The sequence below is a fragment of the Calliphora vicina genome, chromosome 2, assembly GCF_958450345.1.
Source record: "Calliphora vicina chromosome 2, idCalVici1.1, whole genome shotgun sequence".
Lineage (NCBI taxonomy): Eukaryota > Metazoa > Arthropoda > Insecta > Diptera > Calliphoridae > Calliphora > Calliphora vicina.
The window spans coordinates 127,491,364-127,508,232 of record NC_088781.1 but is presented as its reverse complement, the minus strand read 5'-3'; the positions used below and the strand labels follow the sequence as shown (position 1 = coordinate 127,508,232).

General features: G+C 29.0%; 2 protein-coding genes across 2 annotated transcripts in view; one reads left to right on the top strand and one right to left on the bottom strand.

Moving 5' to 3' along the window:
• The window catches only part of loh (lonely heart), a 124,779-nt gene that overhangs the window by 99,707 nt on the left and 8,203 nt on the right, over positions 1–16,869 (bottom strand). The window contains exons 2-3 of the mRNA XM_065501391.1: positions 11,708–11,777; positions 8,767–9,413 (exon numbers count right to left, since the gene is read on the bottom strand). Of these exons, the coding sequence (XP_065357463.1) occupies positions 8,767–9,413; positions 11,708–11,777 (717 nt within the window). The remainder of the gene's footprint in view (positions 1–8,766; positions 9,414–11,707; positions 11,778–16,869) is intronic.
• On the top strand, positions 3,576–4,697 carry LOC135951705 (uncharacterized). Its single transcript, XM_065501393.1, has 2 exons — positions 3,576–3,797; positions 3,903–4,697. Exons 1-2 carry the CDS (start codon positions 3,747–3,749, stop codon positions 4,590–4,592), a joined length of 741 nt encoding a protein of 246 aa, XP_065357465.1. The 5' UTR covers positions 3,576–3,746; the 3' UTR covers positions 4,593–4,697.

The following is a 16,869-nucleotide window of genomic DNA, read 5'->3' as shown; positions in this document are numbered from 1 at the left end:
TTACAAAACAGGTCGATTTGAGTTATTTATTATCTCACTTGATTTTTTTTACAATTTCAATGCGTCATTTCTGAACGTAACACCTTGTGATTCCCGAATCTATAGATAAAACTAAATAAATATATATACATATAATAAAATATTACGTCAGCTCCTGGTAATTCAAACGTCACAGATAGAAATTAGTCTAAAATCAGCTGAAAATAATTGCAAGGCATTTTAAGCTTCAGTTCTAGATCTATTCTAGTTAAAGCTTAAGATGTCTGGGAAAGTAATTGAGAAATATGTTCAAAATAAGTAGTCCCACTTAAAAGTAATCAATTCAGATGAGCTGAATGTAAGGCCGTTCATGCCGAACTAAAACTCGATGCTTTGGAAAGCAATAACATAGACTAGGTAATGAGTGGTATGATCCAAGATAATCACTAGTCATTATTGTTGGTGATAACGGGAAAGAAGTTTCAGCTGGTAAAATGGACCGTGCCTCCCAGAAATCTAAAGCTATTTCTCTTCTCAAATCATCTATTGAAGTTAATAAAACGAAAAAAACATTCAAAAGATCCTGAAGTTAGTGGTGATATAGGTCAATCACTATTATGCAGACAGGCCAACCCATTGTGAGCTTCTATTTATTCTATTTATTGAATCTGCATTTTATAGGCCTAAAAATAAGTATTTAAATCTTACAGCCAAAATTAAAACTAGTTGCTCTCCAACAAGAGAACCTTCATGGACAAATGGCACTCATCTTAGCGGGATGGTAGATCTGCTCTATTGAGGCTTGATCGGTTTTGACTTAGCTTTCTCGGACTTTCTAGAATTCTTCCTTTACCAATGGCACTTCCAAGTCCCTGCGGATGTTTTCATTTCTTATACACAATGGTGCTCCCATCATGGTCCTATTTTAGATTTAGCCCTCTATATACGATCAATACTGGTATTGCTATTCATTCCCCATAATTGAATTTCATACGTCCAAATTGGGAATAAAATGGTTTTATACAGGATTACTTTATAATCAAGGCTTTTTTATGGCTAATCTTTCCAATGGTATCATAATGTTAATGGAAACCAAATTGGTGAACTGTGGTGTATGATCTGTTCTTGGAATATTTTCTCAAATATCATCGATAAACAAGGGAGTAGTTGGGAGAATTGGGCTGCATTAGCCATTTTTGAAACTGGTAATTCTCCGAAGTCGAACACATTTGCCGTAGAATTATGTTGAAATACTTTACTATAGAACTATGTGCCCAGTCACCGTCAGTTTTTCTTGTGGCTTAATGTTCCTCGTTGCCTTCCAAAGAGAGAAATTTGAGTATTTTTAGTTTATGCGATCCTCTTTTAAATGAAGGGCTCTTTTCAGTATTCGTTCCGCTGTGGACAGCCTCTGCTTTGCACCAGGTGATCTAGTATGCTGCCATTCTCTTCTGAGTCTTCTCTTTTTCATAAGAAGTTTTTCAACATCCAAATCTAAAATAAGCGTATTAGCTTTTGGAAGAATTTGGCACCTAGAGTGTTCCAGAGCCGAAATTATCAATGATGTGAAGTCATTGACGTTTTTGTCTTCATCTACCCCACACTGTAGGTTTTGTGAGGATATATTTCTTATATTTTAGCCAGTTTGTCTTAAAATACAAAGAGTCCTTAGGAAATCTTGGGATGTGAGGTCTCTCGCAATAAGTAACAATTACAAGAGAATGGTCATAAGATATTTCGGTAGATATTTAATTTCTACTAATATTTCTACATATGGCGAAGTCTATTAGAGCTGGAATTTACCTCGGAGTTTTCTGACTATCAAGCATCTAAAATTTCTTCGTATAAGGATATCATAACGAGCTTACGACCAAGAGATAACTGGTAGAAAAGTATTGGATGTAGTATTCTTCAGGCTGAGGTAACGGCCATTAGGAGAGCGGCCAACTAGCTCAGATATTACAGGATATCGGATAGGGATATTCGTATATATACTGACAGTAAAGCCGCAATCAAATCCCTGATAGTTGTTTATACAACATCAAATACAGTCCAGGAATGTCGGGTATCCTTAAATGAGATTGCGAGATATTCAACAGTTGTATTCACTTGGGTACGTGGACACAGGAAGCAATTGTATTGTCGATAACTTGTCGGAAATATGATCCTTGATGTCGGAAGATGAAATAGACTTCCATTCCGCTGTCGACTTGTAAGCAGCGTATAAATAATGCATATTACGAACTTGACCAAACAAGATGGAGCAATGAATCCACCTGTGCCATTCCGAGGATGATATGGCCTGCATTGGATTATAAACGCACGTCGTATCTACTTCGCTTACAACGAATATTACTTAGCAATATGGTGGCGATGATCACCGGACATTGCACTTTCGGTACCCATGCTGCAAAACTTGAGCTGCCTCTGCAGTTATCAGAATGAGGAGGAGGAATAGACCATCTTACACTTCTTTTGTAATTGTCCGGCACTGGGTGATTTGCGTGCCAGGTTTTTAGGCGAACGATCCTTTACTAATCTCTCCGGGAAGGAATTAGGGAAAGCTGGTGGTTGATATGCGATATATATTCTTTTGCTAACTTTATTCTCACTCTAGCTATATATTTCCTTCTTCTTTTACTTCTTTCCTTTATCTTCTATTTCCTCAGCTACCACCACAGAACAACCAAGTGAGCTGTACCAGATGAAAGGTTTCGGGCGGCTGCCTGTATACCTAACCTATTTCCGCTACCATAAATGCACTGTATAATAGGAATATTATATTTAAGGTAGTTCATCATTATCGCAGAGGTTGAAAGTAAACTGAGACCATGTGGAAACCTAAAGATAACACCACATTGAGGAAACTTTTGGGGACGGAAAATATGATCTTACATTGATCTGAGATATTTCCTTTAGAAAATACGTTTATGCTATAATAATACTTAAAGATAATGCAAAGAGTAGGAGGAGCACTTTCTCTAACAATTAGCTTGAAATTCACTCATTTATTAGAAATGTTTTGAATCATAATTCTTTTAGAAACATGAAGAATTAAGGGAAATTGGGGAACAGCTTCTTTACAATAACGGTTTAGGATTTGAAACTGGAATATTTGCTGAACCTGGATCATTCTAAGAGATGAAGAATCGGCACTACAATGGAGGCTTACCTCTCACTATGCATAGTTTTGAGAACACTCACAGAATTCTATGTGATCTCTCTTCCTACCTAACCTAGTAAGAAGAGAGAGCCAGAGTTCCAGACAATAAAAGTCGTTTAAATCTGTTTCAAGACTTGTTACACAATGAATTAAGAATCTAAATTTAACGACGTAAACTACGCAAGTGTACAAGTGTCAATAAAACAATTAACTGCACTATAAACATTAAATATCAATTTCCTAGTAATTTAGATAGAAATCTATTAACACTATCTTAAATTTTTGGTGAAAAACATCACATAATTCGCACTATTATTATATTCACGGTGTAAAAAATGAAAACATTTTGGGGATTTTTTTTATGATGCCTAAAAAATATAAATAAATAAAAAAATAAATCAAAACAAAAAAAAAGAAGATACAAAAACAAACAGATAAATAAATAAACAATAAAATGAACTGTTTTCTCTACGAATTCAAAGCACACACAACTCGTCTCAAAGCAGTCAAACTATATAAAGAGCCACTAAAAAGCCGGTAAACAGTAGTCGGTGAAGTAGTCTAAACCGTAACACAAGCTCTTAACTCCAGCACAAAATAAAATATGGTAAAATTGTGGATTTTAACAGTCTTGGCTGTAGTGGCTTGCGCACAGGTACGAAACAACAACTTAAACAATTAAAAAATAAATAAAAAGCTTTATTAATAGTGTAAAGGTAATAATATTGTAATAAAAAACGTTTCCATTACTTTTCCCTAGATCGCCAATGCTCGTGATGTAGCTGAAGCTTTGAATGTCAACATTCGCGAACAATTGAGCTTGTACGCCAAATTCCAAAAGGAAGCCGACAGTGCCAAATACACCGATGAACTTAAGAAATTGGTTACCTTGACCGAAGAGGCTTTGAAAATTGAATCCGCCGATGAGAAGAACAAAATCATCACCACCGCCCCCAGCCACTTCTCAGCCGAATTCAACACCTGGATTGGCGCTAAACTCGAAGAAGCTCAAGTCCATGATGACATTCATGATGCCATTGAATTCTACAACTCTCTCTTGACCACCCATGCCGAACATGAGGCTGAAATCAAAAAGACCATTAGCACTTTGGAAAACCTCTTGAAGGAGTCCGACTTGAAGCAAAAGGAAGAGAAATTCTTGGATTTGGAAAAATCCTTCTCACCCGAATTCCAAAAGTTCCTTAAGGAGAATGCCTTGCCCACTGTAAACCGTCAATTGCAAAAGACCGCTGAGTTCTTTGAAAACTTGTTGCACGACAAGGACATCAAGTTCGCCAAAGAAATCGAAGCTCTGAAACTTAAGACTGAAGCTGCTTTGGAAAGCAACGTTTCCATTGATGACAAGAACAAAGTATTACAGGAAGTTACCTACTCCAGCAACGAAGACTTGAATGAATTCTTGCAAAAGAAAAACATTGAATATTCATAAGTATTCATTTGATTCGGTCTCTGGAGAAAGCGAGTTATTAATTTATTTGTATTGTATGAGAGATTAATTTAAATAAAAAAAAAAACAAGAAAATTTAAAAACAAATATTTTTTTTATTTCTCTAAATTCTTTTAACTGATTATTTGTTATGAGTGTAAGCATTAAATCAACCAAATCGCCAAAATTGACGTAAACAATTGGCAAATATTTGCATACAAAAATGTTATTGAAATAATGGAAATTTCCTAAACACTATTTAATTAAAAAATAATTAAAATTTTTAAATAAACCAACATTGGATATAAAGGTACTTAAATGTAAAGAAAAGTACCTAAATAAGCAAACGGGAAATATGAGATATGCAGAACATATATTTTGCAAAATTAGTTATTCATAATAAACTTTATTAGAAATTTCAACCTCTAAACAAAATAATAACTTCAGAAGAATGCCCTTGAAAGGAAATTTTACTGCCTATAAGTACTCTTTTAGTACTAATTTTAGAAAAAGTACCACAAGTGGAATAATTGAAGTTAAAGTTAAGTTTTATAGTTTTGTACTAAAATTTTCCTTTTGGAATTCCAACACAGTACCCTCTTCAGAATATTTGCTTAAAGTGTGGCTGTGATAAACTTCACCGTTTGTAATTTCTATATTTTTCAATTGTCACTCCATATATATTCGGGATAGTTTTAGTAAACGGAGTTTATATAGCCATGTCCGTGTGTCTGTTGAAAGCTCTCAAGCTACCTCCATACCTTATTGATACATCAATATATCCGCTACAGTCTTGGTTCGGTTGCTGTTTAAATTCAGGCTCTTAAATGGCTGATATATGGGAAAAAAACCACAAATACTTCAGTTTAGATTCTTTATTTTTAAAAGGTACTGTATCTCAAAAGGCTTTTTATCTCAAATGGTACTCTATCTCAAAAGGTACCTTATTTCAACAAGTTCTTTATCTCAAAAGGTACTTTATCTGAAAAGTTACTTTATCCCAAAAGGTACTTTATCACAAAAGGTACCTTATCTCAAATAGTACTTTATCTAAAAAAGTACTTTATCTCAAAACGAACTTTATACGAAAAGGTAGTTTATCTCAAGAGGTACTTTATCTCAAAAGGTACTTTATCTCAAAAGATATTCAAAAGGTAATTTATCTCCAAAGTTTCTTTATATCAAGAGGTACTTCATCTCAAAAGGTACTTTATATCAAAAGCTTCTTTATCTCAAAAGGTACTTTATCATTAAAAGGTACTTTTATCTTCAAAAGGTACTTTTATCTTTAAAAGGTACTTTTATCTTTAAAAGGTCCTTTAATTTTAAAAGGTACTTTTATCTTTAAATGGTATTTTTATCTTGAAAAGGTACTTTTATCTTGAAAAGGCACTTTTATCTTGAAAAGGTACTTTTATCTTTAAAAGGTACTTTTATCTTTAAAAGGTACTTTTATCTGTAAAAGGTACTTTTATCTGTAAAAGGTACTTTTATCTGTAAAAGGTACTTTTATCTGTAAAAGGTACTTTTATCTGTAAAAGGTACTTTCACCTTTAAAAGGTACTTTTACCTTTAAAAGGTACTTTTACCTTTAAAAGGTACTTTTACCTTTAAAAGGTACTTTTATCTTTAAAAGGTACTTTTATCTTTAAAAAGTACTATTATCTTTAAAAAGTACTTTTACCTTTAAAAGGTACTTTTACCTTTAAAAGGTACTTTTACCTTTAAAAGGCACTTTTACCTTTAAGAGGTACTTTTACCTTTAAAAGGTACTTTTACCTTTAAAAGGTACTTTCACCTTTAAAAGGTACTTTTACCTTTAAAAGGCACTTTTACCTTTAAAAGGTACTTTTACCTTTAAAAGGTACTTTTACCTTTAAAAGGTACTTTTACCTTTAAAAGGTACTTTTATCTTTCAAAGGTACTTTTATCTTTAAAAGGTACTTATATCTTTCAAAGGTACTTTTATCTTTCAAAGGGACTTTTATCTTTAAAATGTACTTTTATCTTTAAAAGGCACTTTTATCTTTCAAAGGTACTTTTATCTTTAAAAGTTCTTTGAAAATTTGTTGCGCGACAAGGACATCAAGTTCGCCAAGGAAATAGAAGCTTTGAAACTTAAGACTGAAGCTGCTTTGGAAAGCAACGTTTCCATTGATGACAAGAACAAAGTATTACAGGAAGTTACCTACTCCAGCAACGAAGAATTGAATGAATTCTTGCAAAAGAAAAACATTGAAAAGGTACTTTTATCTTTAAAAGGTACTTTAATCTTTAAAAGGTACTTTTATCTGTAAAAGGTACTTTCACCTTTAAAAGGTACTTTTACCTTTAAAAGGTACTTTTACCTTTAAAAGGTATTTTTACCTTTAAAAGGTACTTTTATCTTTAAAAGGTACTTTTATCTTTAAAAGGTACTTTTATCTTTAAAAGGTACTTTTATCTTTAAAAGGTACTTTTATCTTTAAAAGGTACTTTTATCTTTAAAAGGTACTTTTATCTTTAAAAGGTACTTTTACCTTTAAAAGGTACTTTTACCTTTAAAAGGTACTTTTACCTTTAAAAGGTACTTTTACCTTTAAAAGGTACTTTTACCTTTAAAAGGTACTTTTACCTTTAAAAGGTATTTTTACCTTTAAAAGGTACTTTTACCTTTAAAAGGTACTTTTATCTTTAAAAGGTACTTTTATCTTTAAAAGGTACTTTTATCTTTAAAAGGTACTTTTATCTTTAAAAGGTACTTTTATCTTTAAAAGGTACTTTTATCTTTAAAAGGTACTTTTATCTTTAAAAGGTACTTTTATCTTTAAAAGGTACTTTTATCTTTAAAAGGTACTTTTATCTTTAAAAGGTACTTTTATCTTTAAAAGGTACTTTTATCTTTAAAATGTACTTTTATCTTTCAAAGGTACTTTTATCTTTAAAAGTTACTTTTATCTTTCAAAGGTACTTTTATCTTTAAAAGGTACTTTTATCTTTAAAAGGTACTTTTATCTTTAAAAGGTACTTTATCTCAAAAGGTATTTAATCTCAAAAGGTACTTTATCTCAAAAAGTACTTTTACAACAAAAGATACTTTTATATCAACAGGTACTACTACATCAAAAGGTACTTTTACATCAAAAAGGAATTTGACATCAAAAGGGACGTTTGCTTCAAAAGGTACTTTTACATCAAAAGGTACTTTACATCAAAAGGTTTACATTTAATCTCAAAAGGTACTTTATCTCAAAAAGTACTTTTACAACAAAAGATACTTTTATATCAACAGGTACTACTACATCAAAAGGTACTTTTACATCAAAAAGGAATTTGACATCAAAAGGGACGTTTGCTTCAAAAGGTACTTTTACATCAAAAGGTACTTTTACATCAAAAGGTACTTTTACATCAAAAGGTACTTTTACATCAAAAGGTACTTTTACATCAAAAGGTACTTTTACATCAAAAGGTACTTTTACATCAAAAGGTACTTTTACATCAAAAGGTACTTTTACATCAAAAGGTACTTTTTCATCAAAAGGTACTTTTTCATCAAAAGGTACTTTTACATCAAAAAGTACCTTTACATCAAAATGTACTTTTACATTAAAAGGTACTTTTACATCAAAAGGTACTTTTTCATCAAAAGGTACTTTTACATCAAAAGGTACTTTTACATCAAAAGGTACTTTTACATCAAAAGGTACTTTTACATCAAATGGTACTTTTACATCAAATGGTACTTTTTCATCAAAAAGTACTTTTTCATCAAAAAGTACTTTTTCATCAAAAAGTACTTTTTCATCAAAAGGTACTTTTACATCAAAAGGTACTTTTACATCAAAAGGTACTTTTACATCAAAAGGTACTTTTACATCAAAAGGTACTTTTACATCAAAAGGTACTTTTACATCAAAAGGTACTTTTACATCAAAAGGTACTTTTACATCAAAAGGTACTTTTACATCAAAAGGTACTTTTACATCAAAAGGTACTTTTATATCAAAAATGTACTTTATCAAAAATGTACTTTATCTCAAAAGGTACTTTTACATTAAAAGGTACTTTTACCTCAAATGTACTTTTTTTTCCAAATTTTTAAAGTTTGTTTTTTTGTTTTATTTTATTTCTTAATTTTCTTTCCAAGCGAAAATTTTAAACTCTTTTCTGAAATTTTATATAATGTTTGACTTACCGATTAATACATTTACGCAGCTGGTGTTTAATACCGCCACCACAACTACGGGAACACTCACTCCATTCACCCCAATTGCCCCAGCGGGGATAAGTACGTGGTTTTGGCTTACGAGTTGTTGTAGTTGTTGGCGCATTTGTAGTCGTTGTTTTAGGTGGAGACACAGACGTTGATGTTGTGGTTGGGAAAGGTGTAGTGGTTTCCAAAATATCATTGCTCAACCAATCGTTGGTGGTAGATGATTTTAAATGGAAATTTGAGTCAAATCTGGGTATTGAATTATAAAAAGGTGCTACAGATGGTTTTAAAGTCGTAGTCGAAGTAGTAAAGGGTTTTTGTGTAGTGGTGGTCGTGGTGGTGGTGCTGGTGGTAGATGTTGTAGTAGGAAGTGTAGTTTTAATTGTGGTTGGCTTAGGCGTTGTGGTTGTTGTGCTGGCTGCTGTTGTCGTAGTAGACGTTGTAGTTGTTGTGGTGGTTGCCGATTTTGTTAAAATATTATCATTTTCTGGATAGACATCATTAATGCTAGTATTTTCATTTTTATTAAATCTCCATAAATTTAATAATTCTATAGATTTCTTAGGTTTCGCTGTAGACAATAAATTATTGCGTGCCTGATTGCGCTGTTTTAGCCATTCTTGATGTTTCTGAAAAGATAACAAATAGTCGAAAGTTTAGAAAAAGAAACTATTTATAATTCTATCTTAAAAATTTTGTTGACCAAATTTTTTAATAAATCTATCCTAATATTTGTCTAACCTTTAGTTTTTCTAACTTAAATAAATAAACAAACATAAACAAATTTAATCTTAAACAAATTAACGTTGTTTTTGAATTTTTCGTTTATTTGATTTATTTAAAATTCAAGTTCATCTACAGAATCATCTAAAAAAAACTTTATTTTGTCTTCTTCACAAAAAACTCTATAACTTTTTTATTTATTCTGTAAATGTTTCTATCTGGGGCGCCATATCATCATTTAACAAAATAGAAATTTAGAATTTGTAATAATTTAACATATTTTTTCCATTGAAATTGTGGGTGGAATTGTCTTTATCACTTGAGATAAGTGAGTGCGTGGCAAAGAGACAAAGTTATTTGTAGTTTCATGTAACAATGCGTAAATTGGGTTAAATTTAATCGCAGTGTCTGTTACATGTTGAAAAGTACGAATATGTAGCAAACAAAGACTGTGTTGCGTACGCTCATATGTTGTAATGGAGTGATTGTCTGCGCCAATTTATGACTTGGTGGTAAAAAATTCAATGCTGTTTTTATTAAGTGAAACGAATTTTTAAAAATTAAATGAATTACAGCATAAAATTAGGAAAGAAGGGGTAAAAGTTATTCGGATACGAAGAAAATACAATAATTTTTAAAGAATTTAGAAAAAAATAGCTAAAATTTTCATAATTTTAAAAAGGTACTTTTTTATTAAAAGATACTTATTTATTAAAATGTACTTTTTTATTAAAAGGTACTTTTTTATTAAAAGGTACATTTTTATTAAAAGGTACATTTTTATTAAAAGGTACTTTTTTATTAAAAGGTACTTTTTTATTAAAGGGTACTTTTTTATTAAGGGGTACTTTTTATTAAAAGGTACTTTTTTATTAAAAGGTCCTTTTTTATTAAGGGGTACTTTTTTATTAAAAGGTACTTTTTTATTAAAAGGTACTTTTTTATTAAAAGGTACTTTTTTATTAAAAGGTACTTTTATATTCAAAAGGTACTTTTATATTTAAAAGGTACTTTTATATTTAAAAGGTACTTTTATATTTAAAAGGAACTTTTATATTTAAAAGGTACTTTTATATTTAAAAGGTACTTTTATATTTAAAAGGTACTTTTATATTTAAGAGGTACTTTTATATTTAAAAGGTACTTTTGTCTTTAAAAGGTACTTTTATCTTAAAAAGGTACTTTTATATTTAAAAGGTACTTTTATATTTAAAAGGTACTTTTATATTTAAAAGGTTCTTTTATATTTAAAAGGAACTTTTATATTTAAAAGGTACTTTTATATTTAAAAGGTACTTTTATATTTAAAAGGTACTTTTATATTTAAAAGGTACTTTTATATTTAAAAGGTACTTTTTATATTATGGGATGTGAAAATTTCTATTGTTTAAAAGCAAACAATGTCTACACTTTCAATTGCATTAACAATTGTTTTAAATTTTAAAATCTAAGCTTTCCGCTTTATTGCAATCACATAAAAACAATTCATATATTTTTAGAACATTTCCTTTGACACTAGTGTCTATGACACCAACTGTTGCCACAACCTTAACCCAATTAACTAATGATGCCTCAAAACTGCAATTAATCTCACCCAAAAAAAGAAACAACTAAAAGAATTGCTCAATAAAACTAAATGACTCATTAAATATCGTTCCCAAAAAATGTGAAAAACAAAAAAAAAACAGAATGCCAAACAAGAACAAGTTGTTAACATTTGAATTTAAATAGAATGGATTTGTATTTTTATTTATTGTTTTGTAATTTTACACAATATTATTTCCCCAAAAACATGGTTTTTAACCTTGACTAAAGAAATGTATTTCAAACAAAGTAGAGGCCTATAGACAGACTGTTTGTCAGCACCATTCTGTTAATTTGTTGTTAATGTTGGATCTAAACCGTAACCAATGATCCATAAAGTTTAAACTAAATTTAGACATCAGCTAGTTGTTTGGAAAATAAAACTTTAATCACATTGAATTGTTGTGGAAAAGGTTCTCATAAGAACACACCTTGGAAATTGGAAATGTGTGGTAGTTTAATTAAAATGTTTAGCACAGTATTTAAAGCATAAAGTTTTATCGGAAATTTGACAATCTATTTGAAAATCTAATCATAATGAACTTTTTACAGATACTTAAGTTTAATTGAACTCATACGATTCATACTGCTGACATCGGATCTGATTTATTCTTACCCTTATTCTTTCCATAGTAGCTTTATCTGCCATTGTGAGACCACATATTAAAAATAGGATGAAAATTGTGCTGAAAATAAACAAACAAATTATAAAAATTAATAAAAAACACATATAAAACTTTCGCAATACTGTATAATATAAGATATACACCTTGGTTTTAATATATTGAATCAAAAGAGAAGATAATCATAGGTCTGTCAAAAATACGATCAAGAAATACGATTTTTTTTAAAAGATACTTTTTCTTCAAAAGATATTTTTATCTTTAAAAGATACCTTTTCTTCAAAAGGTACTTTTATCTTTAAAAGGTACTTTTGTCTTTAAAAGGTACTTTTATTTTTAAAAGGTACTTTTATCTTTAAAAGGTACTTTTATCTTTAAAAGGTACTTTTATCTTTAAAAGGTACTTTTAGCTTTAAAAGGTACCTTTGTCTTTAAAAGGTACTTTTATTTTTAAATGGTACTTTTATCTGTTAAAGGTACTTTTATCTGTAAAAGGTACTTTTATCTTTAAAAGGTACTTTTATCTTTAAAAGGTACTTTTAGCTTTAAAAGGTACTTTTATCTTTAAAAGGTACTTTTAGCTTTAAAAGGTACTTTTAGCTTTAAAAGGTACTTTTAGCTTTAAAAGGTACTTTTAGCTTTAAAAGGTACTTTTAGCTTTAAAAGGTACTTTTATCTTTAAAAGGTACTTTTATCTTTAAAAGGTACTTTTAGCTTTAAAAGGTACTTTTAGCTTTAAAAGGTACTTTTAGCTTTAAAAGGTACTTTTAGCTTTAAAAGGTACTTTTAGCTTTAAAAGGTACTTTTAGCTTTAAAAGGTACTTTTAGCTTTAAAAGGTACTTTTATCTTTAAAAGGTACTTTTATCTGTAAAAGGTACTTTTATCTTTAAAAGGTACTTTTATCTTTAAAAGGTACTTTTATCTTTAAAAGGTACTTTTAGCTTTAAAAGGTACTTTTAGCTTTAAAAGGTACTTTTAGCTTTAAAAGGTACTTTTAGCTTTAAAAGGTACTTTTATCTTTAAAAGGTACTTTTATCTTTAAAAGGTACTTTTATCTTTAAAAGGTACTTTTATCTTTAAAAGGTACTTTTATCTTTAAAAGGTACTTTTATCTTTAAAAGGTACTTTTAGCTTTAAAAGGTACTTTTAGCTTTAAAAGGTACTTTTAGCTTTAAAAGGTACTTTTAGCTTTAAAAGGTACTTTTAGCTTTAAAAGGTACTTTTATCTTTAAAAGGTACTTTTATCTTTAAAAGGTACTTTTAGCTTTAAAAGGTACTTTTAGCTTTAAAAGGTACTTTTAGCTTTAAAAGGTACTTTTAGCTTTAAAAGGTACTTTTAGCTTTAAAAGGTACTTTTAGCTTTAAAAGGTACTTTTAGCTTTAAAAGGTACTTTTAGCTTTAAAAGGTACTTTTATCTTTAAAAGGTACTTTTATCTTTAAAAGGTACTTTTATCTTTAAAAGGTACTTTTATCTTTAAAAGGTACTTTTATCTTTAAAAGGTACTTTTATCTTTAAAAGGTACTTTTATCTTTAAAAGGTACTTTTATCTTTAAAAGGTACTTTTATCTTTAAAAGGTACTTTTATATTTAAAAGGTACTTTTATATTTAAAAGGTACTTTTATATTTAAAAGGTACTTTTATATTTAAAAGGTACTTTTATATTTAAAAGGTACTTTTATCTTCAAAAGGTATTTTTATCTTTAAAAGGTACTTTTATCTTTAAAAGGTACTTTTATCTTTAAAAGGTACTTTTATCTTTAAAAGGTACTTTTATCTTTAAAAGGTACTTTTATCTTTAAAAGGTACTTTTATCTTTAAAAGGTACTTTTATCTTTAAAAGGTACTTTTATCTTTAAAAGGTACTTTTATCTTTAAAAGGTACTTTTATCTTTAAAAGGTACTTTTATCTTTAAAAGGTACTTTTATCTTTAAAAGGTACTTTTATCTTTAAAAGGTACTTTTATCTTTAAAAGGTACTTTTATCTTTAAAAGGTACTTTTATCTTTAAAAGGTACTTTTATCTTTAAAAGGTACTTTTATCTTTAAAAGGTACTTTTATCTTTAAAAGGTACTTTTATCTTTAAAAGGTACTTTTATCTTTAAAAGGTACTTTTATATTTAAAAGGTACTTTTATATTTAAAAGGTACTTTTATATTTAAAAGGTACTTTTATATTTAAAAGGTACTTTTATCATTTAAAGGTACTTTTATCTTTAAAAGGTACTTTTATCTTTAAAAGGTACTTTTATATTTAAATGGTACTTTTATCTTTAAAAGGTACTTTTATCTTTAAAAGGTACTTTTATATTTAAATGGTACTTTTATCTTTAAAAGGTACTTTTATCATTTAAAGGTACTTTTATCTTAAAAAGGTACTTTTATCTTTAAAAGGTACTTTTGTCTTTAAAAGGTACTTTTGTCTTTAAAAGGTACTTTTATATTTAAAAGATACTTTTATATTTAAAAGGCACTTTTATATTTAAAAGGTACTTTTATATTTAAAAGGTACTTTTATATTTAAAAGGTACTTTTATATTTAAAAGGTACTTTTATCTTCAAAAGGTACTTTTATCTTTAAAAGGTACTTTTATATTTAAAAGGTACTTTTATCCTTAAAAGGTACTTTTATCTTTAAAAGGTACTTTTATATTTAAAAGGTACTTTTATATTTAAAAGGTACTTTTATATTTAAAAGGTACTTTTATCTCCAAATAGTACTTTATCTACAAAAAGTACTTTATCTTCAAATTCCAATATTTTTAGTCTGAAACAATAGAAATATCGCCAAATTCATCGTATTTTATTCCCCCCTTGAAAATCTTCAGACTCAATTTGTAGTATATGTAATTATTACATTAATCTGACTTCACTTTTTAGAAACATTGTCTAGTTAAATGAATCGTATAATATTTTGTACAAGAAAAGAACAAACATTTCAACACCAACACACCATCCATGATAACTCTGTTTATTAGTATTCCTCCTCATGTTTTGTATCTTTCTTTTTTTAAGACGTGCCGCTTTAAGCATCAGGCCATAAAATCGCTTTTTTAGATATGAATTGAAACACACACATGTTTGTGGAACAGAAATTTTGTTGAAATGTAATGAACTAAAACGAAAAAAACATAGATTTCAGATGCAAATCTATGAAATGTAGGCTAATGACAAAAGACAAAGGGTGTGAGTAGAAGGAAAAGGGGAGTGAGATTTGTTAAAAAATTATTGCGGATAATGGGAGAATACAAGATGTTTTAATTTAATTAAATATACAATGAAATATTGTTAAAGAAAGAGAATATTGTGCAGAAAATTGCTCAAAAGCAGAGGAAGAAATGTAATAATCTGTTCTTGATATTCCATGTTGTATTACTCCCTGTCTATACTTGACAAATATTTATCATAACAATTAATGACGTTTGTTGTCAAGACAAAGTTGTCTGAGCAAAAGCACTAACAATTTTGTCTTAACGAAGCAATAATACTAATAAATGAAGACTATACCTGATAATTTTTTATCTTGACAACGATTTTGACGTTTATCATGATAAAAATTTATCAGGTATAGACAGGGAGTAAGGATTGAGTGAAAACAATTTTTTTTAGAAAAATATTGCCCTAATACTGTCTTTAAAATTATTATTAAATATTAAAAATTATATTTGTTGTTGTCTTATTTATTATTTTTTCTTAAATCCTTATCAATATTCTAACATCTCTCTGCCCAGCTGTTTGACATGAGAACATTTGCAACAGTTCTTGTTATATTGAAAGCAATACAAACATGCTAATATTTTGAATAAATTTTAAATATTTATTTGTTGTAAAAGTCAAGATCACAAATTTCGTTTTTCAATACCCAAGATAGACATCCATCCATCTACTTTGAAATTTAAATAAGCAAACAACCAAATCACTTATTTTACACTTAATGACATTTAGTGTCTGTCACCTAGAAAACCAAAATAAACAAACAAAAACAAACGTTTTATTTGTTTACACGTTTTTTTCAAACACGCAATTTTAATGGTATTTTTTCATTTGTTTATTCATTCATTCTTTTTCTCAACAAAAAATAAAACCTTAAGTTGGGTTTACAAAAAAAAATAAAATAAAATCGGTTGCCTAAAAACATGTTATTAAATTTTATTTGTTATAAAGATTCTTCATATATGATTCGTTGTCAGGTGGCAACACTTGTGCCCGTAAATTGTTTATTTATTTAATTATTTTTTATTTTTGTAGGGAGTTTAACAGTAGTGTTGATAACAGTCTGACCTTTTGCTTAAAGTTGTTTTTTATGAATATTTATGGTATTTCCTAACTGCAAGTGTATGTTCAACATGTGTTGTGCATGTTCAGTGTATGAAGGGGGTGGGGTATGTTGGCTTATGTTATCGTTAATAATTATAAGTGCATCTTAGTATTTTATATGTTAACGTGTGTATAATTATGTACTAAAACTTCATGATGTTGGGTATGGTCATAGTTTTAAGATTTGTTTTCTTTTAAGTTGCGTGTAAAAATGTTAAATTATAATTTAACATCTTAATAGCTGTTTATAAACTAAATAATATGGTAAAAGTATTTCTATAGGGATGATCCATCCCAAAGCGAAAAGTAGTCGGATTTTTTATCTCCGATTTTAACGAAATTTATCACAGTTATTATTATATATTGGGTGTATGACATAAAAAAACAATCCGATTGCTCACCAAAGCTTATGGTGAATGTGTTCCATGGGTTTTAATTTGCGAGCGAGGGTTTGTTCGGCTCGGATTTTGACAAGGAACACAAAGATCTCCCAAGCCAGTCAAAAAAAGTTTGAAGACCAAGACTTGGACTTCAAACTTCAAGATTGTTGTAAAACTTAACAAGATCATTGGGAACTACTCAAGCAGCAATTAAAACATTTACAAACATCAGGATTCGTCCAAAAACTGGGAAATTGGCAACCATACGAATTGAAGCCGAGATACATTGAAAGATCATTTTGCATGTCCGAAATGATGCTTGAACTTTATAAAAGAAAGTAATTTTTGCAACGAATCATTTCTTGAGATGAAAAATTAATCCATTACGATAACCCGAAGTGCAAGATATCGTACCTGAAGCCCGCCCAACCAGCCGAGTCAACAAGACAAATGTACA

Coding starts and splice junctions, on each gene's coding strand:
- LOC135951705 (XM_065501393.1), top strand. CDS start 3,747: ATGGTAAAATTGTGGATTTTAACAGTCTTGGCTGTAGTGGCTTGCGCA. Junction 3,798..3,902: donor CTGTAGTGGCTTGCGCACAG/GTACGAAACAAC, acceptor ACTTTTCCCTAG/ATCGCCAATGCTCGTGATGT.